Source organism: Pseudorca crassidens, chromosome 20 (assembly GCF_039906515.1).
Source record: "Pseudorca crassidens isolate mPseCra1 chromosome 20, mPseCra1.hap1, whole genome shotgun sequence".
Lineage (NCBI taxonomy): Eukaryota > Metazoa > Chordata > Mammalia > Artiodactyla > Delphinidae > Pseudorca > Pseudorca crassidens.
The window spans coordinates 8267477-8274811 of NC_090315.1; the positions used below are offsets into that span (position 1 = coordinate 8267477).

Below are 7335 nucleotides of genomic sequence, written 5' to 3' on the forward strand. Positions count from 1 at the left end.
TAGAAACGGCCAACTCAAGAGGACACTCTGACCCTCCTTTCTGCTTCCCTGAGAGCAGGACATAAATCTCTCAAGTGAAAGGTGCCCTCCCCACATCTGGAGGGAGAAGGACACCCTTATCAGCAGACCTAGGGAATTCGAGGCGAGAAGCCTGTGTGAACAAACCTCGTTACTTCTTTAATTTACTACCCCAAGGCTAGATTCTCACAAGATTCTTCACTCATTGGGCACCCAAAGCCCAAGTCTCTTTGTCCTGTCAATTCCTCACAGATTTGTTTCTTTGCCTAAAAAGCATAAAACCTGCCCAGTTTGGCCACTTCTTAGGTCCCATTCCAGGTGGAGGGTTCCAGAAGACAGTGTATGTGATCGGCTGAATAATGGCCCCCAGAGACATCCCCGTCTTAATCCCCGGAACGTGTGAATACGTGTTACCTTGCAGGGCAAAAGACCTTTGCAGGTGTGATCACATTAAAGCTCTTGGGGGGGGGGGGCGGGGGTGGAGAGATTCTCCAGGTGGAGCCTCGTTGTGATCACAAGTTTATAAGACAGAGGCAGAGGGAGCATGGGCCACAGCAGAGGTAAATGATAGATGATGATCAAAGAGATGATAGTGATGCCATCGCCAGAACCTGCAAGAAGCAAGAAAGAGATTCACCTCTGAGATCCTCCAGGAGGAACCAACCCTGCTGACACCTTGATTTATCTCCCTGAGACTCTGTTTGGACTTTTAGACTCCAGAACCGTAAGAGAATGCATTTGGGTTGTTTTAAGTTGAAGCTGAAGCCCTACTCCCTTGAGAGGCTCTAGAGGAGAATCCATCCCCTTGCCTCAAGGCCCCTTCCGCCATCTGCAAAGCCAATGGCGTAGCATCTTCTCTGTCTGCCTCTGCTTTTCCATCACACGGGCTTCTCTTCTGTGTTCAAATCTCCCTCCACCTCCCTCTTAGGAGAATGCTTGTGGTTCCATTTAGGGCCAATGCAGGGAATCCGGGATAATTGCCCCATCTCAAAATGCTTAATTTAATCACATAGGCTAAGTCATTTCTGCCATAGAAATGAACATTCACAGGTTTCCAAAGATTACGAACTGGATGTCTTTGAGGGCTCTGTTCTTGCACATAAATATTGCATGATTCCTTTTATATGAAGTATTCGGACTGGGCAAAGCCACAGGGACAGAAAGCAGATGAATGGTTTCCAGGAGCTGGGGGGAGAGGGGTTTTGGGGGTGATTGCTTAACGGGTCCAGGCTTCCTGTTTGGGGGTGGGGGAGGGGATGAAACAGTTCTGGAGCGAGATAGTGGTGATGGTTGCACAACACTGTGAACGTGCTAAATGCCACTGAATTATACAGTTTAAGATGGTTAAAATGGTAAATGTCATGTTATGTATGTTTTTATTGAAGTATAGTTGATTTACAATGTTGTGTTAGTGTCAGGTATACAGCAAAGTGATTCAGTTATACATATATATCTATCCTTTATCAGATTCTTTTCCATTATAGGTTACTACAAGATATTGAATATAGTTCCCTGTGCTATACAGTAGGTCCTACTTTATATAGTAGTGTATATCTGCTAATTACCAATTCCAAATTTATCCCTACCCTGCTTTCCCCTTTGGTAACCATAAGTTTGTTTTCCATGTCTGTGAGTCTATTTCTGGTTTGTAAATAAGGTCATTTGTATCATTTTTTTAGATTCTACGAATAAGCGCTATCATATGATATCTTTCTTTGTCTGACTTACTTCACTTAGTATGATCATCTCTAGGTCCATCCATGTTGCTGCAAATGGCATTATTTCATTCTTTTTTGTGGATGAGTAATATTCCATTGTGTGTGTGTATATATATATATCACATCTTCTTTACCCATTCTTCTGTCGATGGAAATTTAGGTTGCTTCCCTGTCTTGCTACTGTAAACAGTGCTGCTATATATTTTGTATTTTTAACACAATTTTTTTAAGTCCTCAGGGCCACTAATACAGAAACAGCACATTTCTGGCTATTATCAACATAGTAATTCAAACCAGCTATGAAACAGGACTGAGTCATTTACCCCCTGGTGGATTATTTTCCTAGCACTACTGTAATAAAGCACCACAAATGTGGTGCTTAAAATAACAGAAATGTATTTTCTCACAGTTCTGGAGGCTAGAAGTCCAAAATCATGGTGTTGGCAGGGCTCTCCTCTCTCCGAAGTCTCTAGGGAAGGACCCTTCCTTGCCTCTTCCAGCTTCTGGTGGCTGCTGGCAATCTCTGGCATCCCTTGGCTTGTGGATGCATCCCTGCCTCTGTCTTCACCTGGCCTTCTCCCTGCATGTCTGTCTCTGTGTTTCTTTTCTTCTTGTAAGGACATCAGTTATATGGGATGAATGACCCACCCTACTGTAATGTGACCTCATCTTAACCAATTACATCTGCAATGACACTATTTCCAAACAAAGTCACATTCTGGGGCTCTGGGAAGAACATAAATGTGGAGGAGACACTATCCAACCCAGTACACTTGGTCAGATGGTCATTGGGAACTCCAGGTGGAACTTGAACACGGTTGAACATTCAGGGCAAGACCACAGAGCAGCATACGTAGGTGATACAGGAATCTTGGGACCTGTTAATGTAACTGGCCTTTGCCATCTGGCCCTGTTAGATCCCTTCTCCTGAAGGAGGGTTAATGCCACGCCCAAGCTTACTTCATAATTCATCACAGTTCAGTACTGAAGAGGCAGTATAGCTCCATAACACTTACTGACCAGCTCACATTACTTTCTCTTTATGCCTTTACTGCAATCTGGATGTCGCTCTTTGTAAGAAAATGATTTATTTACTTGTCTGGCTATTCCACTGACCCAGAGACAGGGCCCCACGCTAGATTCAGCTGTGACTCCAGTACTAACTGTTGTCTAGTTGGACCCTGGGCTCCTTTGCAGTATTTCACTGGCTTTGGCAGCTCCCCGCCCCCCGCCAACTACGCCAAGGGAACTGGGTTTACTTCTACCGCAAGCACAATGCCGAGGAAAAACTCTGGTCATGGAATCAAGGTCACTGGACTCAACTCAGAGATCTCCCTAGGTGGGGAAATGTGGCTTTGGTGATTCACTCCCCTACTGTGATCCTCAATTTTCTCTTCTGTAAAGTGGGAATTTTTAGCAATTGGTTTAACAAATACACCAGGCCCTTCAAAGTGATTTACAAATATTAAATCACTTAATGCTCAGACAGCCCTATCAAGTAGGTGCTATTAGTCCCATTTTAGAGCAGAGGAAACTGAGGCACAGAGAGGCTAAGCGAGCTGCCCAAGGTCACACAGCCACCTGGATTCCACCCCGGGTTGTCTCGCGCCAGACTAGGTGGGGAGGCCTTCCTGTACCGGCAGGGTGGTGAATTTGAGGTCTCGTCCGTCCTCCCATACAGGGATGTGAGCTCTGGGAGGTGCACAGAGGCATTTAATGAACACTGTGGAATGAAGGGATGAGTGGATATTTTAGGATGGCCACATCCCTTTGTGACCGCCTGCACCCTCCTGCCGCTTTCTGTTCTGGGAATTCTATTCGTGGTCAGGGCTTCTAGTCCCAGTAAACCGGATCCTCGGGGCGAGAGGAGACCTCAAGGAAATCACGGGCTTGGGCTGAGTCAAGGTTGGAGGTTAACCCACTCACAGCGGGGCACAGCGCCACCTGGCGGCGGAGTCCTGCTAAGACAGAGACGCCGGGAGACCAGGAACGTTTGCTTTGGGTGTGGTTGAATCGGCAGCTTTGAAAGGGAGTTGATAGCGGGTGGGCAGTTGTCTGAAAATCAGTATTTGATACTGGGTGCTTCATAACTTTGGCTCAGGTAAATGTCAGCACTGTCACAAATAAATATGTTTTACTGTCGAGTGGAGAAGGGCAAAACCTGCCCCTTTGGCTAGGTCAGCCCTCAGGTGGAATTTCAGCCCCAATTCACAACACCTGGCTGGCCCAAGAGTCGAGACTTGAATTTAAGTAGAAATAAATACGAACATAGCAGTTCTCACGCTTTTTGGTCTCAGAGACCCCTTTGCACTCTTAAATAAATAAGAGACCCCAAAGAACTTTTGTTTGCATGGGTTATATCTATCAATATTTATAGTCCCACGTGCCAGGGCTCAAACCCAGCCAGAACCCAGATTGGGACTTGAATCCACAGTCTTTTAATTGAGATCACACACCTGGTCTCAGGACTTAATGAAGCTCAGTTTCTTGATGTCTCGCTTCAGAAAAAATTCAGTGAGAGACAAAGTGATAGGTAAGAAGTGGATTTATTTAGAGAGAAACACACTCCACCAACAAAATGTGGGCCATCTCAGAAGGCAAGAAGCCCTGAAGTATGGAGTGGTTAGTTTTTATGGGCTGGGTAATTTCACAGGCTAATGAGTGGCAGGATTATTCCAACTATTTGGGGTAAGAGGTGGAGATTTCCAGGAATTGGGCCACTGCCCACTTTTTGGCCTTTTATGGTTAGCCTCTGAACTGTCATGGCGCTGGTGGGTGTGTCATTTAGCATATGCTAATGTATTAAAATGAGGCTCAAGGTCCACTGGAAGTCAAATCTTCTGACATCTCGGACCTAGTTAGTTCTAACCAGTTTTTGTCATGTCCTATGGTTATGTCATTCTTTTAAAGGTTGTGCCCTGTCCCTTTCCTTCCTGTTTCAGTTTTAGCAATTAAAATTACAAAACTTTTAAATTGAGAATACACAAACACATATTCCATTAGCCGTCAGAGTAACGATGTCATACATCACATAACCTCTGGAAAATTCCAGAGAGAGAGAGAGAGGGAGAGGGAGAGGGAGAGAGGGAGGCAAACAACATCTTACTATTACTATGAAAATAGTTTTAACTTTGTAAAATACCTGAAAGTGCCTTGGGGACCCTGAGGTCCCCAGACAACATTGGGAACTGCTGGCCTAGAAGCCCCTGCATCCCTGTATTCCTGACCCTGGCTGACTCTCTTAGTTCTATCTTAATGACCAGACTCCCTAACATCCAGTTTCCCCTTTTCCTTTTGGTAATAGGACCACCTAGGCTCTGGCTGAGAAAATGACCACCCATCTAGAGACTATATTTCCCAGGCTACTTTGCAGGTGGGTGTTCCCACGTGACAAATTTCAGCCAAAGGAAGGGAGCAGAAAAGATGTGGAAAACTCCCAGCTCACATCCTTAAAAGGAGGGTCCTTAAAAGGAGGCTGCTTGCTCTCCAGTATCTCTTTGCCCTTTCCTGCTTTCCGTAACAAAGTTATAGCAATGATGACTTGGCTTCAACTGTCTTGAAGAGGCTGACACTTTAGGAGAATGGTTCCCAAATTGTGGTCCCCAGACCAGCTGTAGCTGCAGCAGTGGCACCTGGGGCTTTGTGAGAGAGGCAAATTCTCAGGCCCCATCCAAGACCTGCTGAATCAGAAACTCTGGGGCATGGGGCCCAGGACTGTGTTTCCAAAAACCGTCCAGGGGATTCTGATGCACAATCAAGTTTGAGGACCAGAGCTGGGAGATGTGGAGCAACAAGGTAGAAGGAAACTGGGTCCATGGATCACCTCAGCAGGTAGGGCCGACCTACTCCCTGCCCCACCTACCAGTGTGGATATTTACATGAGAAAATCAATCCATCTCACTAAAGCCTCTGTTATGTGGTCTTTGGTAAATCAATACCTTAATCGACAGTATATTTAAATACACTCCTTGATTCTTCTTGAATTAAAAATTTTAGGCATACACCACACAACCATCAGAAATGGTTACTATTGGGTTGGCCAAAAAGTTCGTTTGGGTTTTTTCCATAATGAACCTTTTGGCCAACTCAATTTTTTTTTCTTTTTTTGCGGTACGCGGGCCTCTCACCATTGTGGCCTCTCCCGTTGCGGAGCACAGGCTCCGGACGCGCAGGCTCAGCGGCCATGGCTCACGGGCCCAGCCGCTCCGCGGCACGTGGGATCTTCCCGGACCGGGGCACGGACCCGCATCCTCTGCATCGGCAGGCGGACTCTCAACCACTGTACCACCAGGGAAGCCCTGGCCAACTCAATATTAAACAAAAAAAATTTTTTTAAAAAAAGGAAAAGACTAAGTTGGCAAAGATTGGGGAAACTGGAACCCTTGTGTACTGGTGGTGGGAACGTAAAATGGTGCCGCCGCTGTGGAACACAGCTGGGCATTTCCTCAAAAAATTAAAAATAGAATTACCATTTGATTCATCAATTCTACTTCTGGTTGAAACTTGAGGACCTTGAATAGTACCTCATAGAAGTGGAATCATACACTATCTTTTGTGACTGCCTTATTTCACTTAGCATAATGTCCTCAAGGTTCATCCATGTTGTAGCATGTGTTAAAATTTCCTTCCTTTTTAAGGCTGAATCATATTCCATTCCTACAGCTAGGAGTACCCATGTAACATAGCTCTAGACAATGAGATGTAAGCAGAAATCTACCAGAGCCAGCTAAGAAAGATTTGACCTCCTGTCTCAAATTTAGATACAATGCCTGGAGCTGTGGCCTCCATCCTGTGACCATGATGTAAAAGCCAAGAGAATCAGAGAGACTTCAGTTAACAGCAGCAGCCTCTCCTCTAGACTTCTGTGGGAAAAAACTTACGTGCACACCACTGATGGGCAGGTCTGCTGTTACTTGCAGCCAAAAGCATTTATAACTAATACACTTGGTCAAGTTATATCACCTCTGTCTCCCCAACCGGAATGTAGGTTCCACAGTGGCAGAAAACATGACTTTGTTCACCACTATGTGACCAGCCCTTCCTCTCCCAGCCAGCGCCCGGCAGAGCCCACACGGATGGAATGAGTGTTTGCGGTTATTCATCCAAAACCTAACAATACCTTCCTTTGTGGTTGACTGAAATAATCATGCAAAATGCTTCAAAGAGCACTCGGTACACAGTAAGCCTTCAAAAACAGATGTAGCCGAATGTCTCGGCCATGGCTACCAGGCCACCTCCCACTTCCTCCCGACTTCCCCTGGGAAGCTTTGCTCAGACGGCTGGCTCTTCATCACAGGGTACCCCACAACTGTGCTGCAGCCATCCAGCCCCTTCTGGTGTCACCCTTTTTGGTGACAAGGCCCACGTGGAGCTCGCACCTTTGGCTATTCTCTTTTTTCCCTGTCTACGTAAGTAACAAATGGAAGCTAAAGTGGGTCTTGTACATTTACCAGTTCAATCAGTCCCACCTTGGCCTTGACTGTGTGTCGGTGTGTGTGCTTGACCGTAAGTATTATGTTATTTCCATTATTATCATTATCGTCTTTGGTCTAAGACTGCCCTCCGAGCAACTTCTCCTCTCAAAGACAAGACGCACAGC

At 45.8% G+C, this 7335-nt stretch overlaps 1 protein-coding gene across 16 annotated transcripts in view; it reads left to right on the plus strand.

Annotated features, from left to right (window-relative positions):
* VRK3 (VRK serine/threonine kinase 3) overlaps positions 1 to 7335 on the plus strand; it is a 69946-nt gene that overhangs the window by 60098 nt on the left and 2513 nt on the right. Inside the window, exon 15 of one of the 16 annotated variants that reach the window (XM_067719368.1) lies at positions 6497 to 6546. The exons of 14 other annotated variants lie outside the window; for them this stretch is intronic. In XM_067719368.1, coding sequence (XP_067575469.1) covers positions 6497 to 6531 — 35 coding nt within the window. In that variant the 3' untranslated portion in view covers positions 6532 to 6546. Of the gene's footprint in view, positions 1 to 5040; positions 5110 to 6496; positions 6547 to 7335 lie in introns of those variants that run through there. One more of the 16 variants, XM_067719369.1, reaches the window with a different exon arrangement.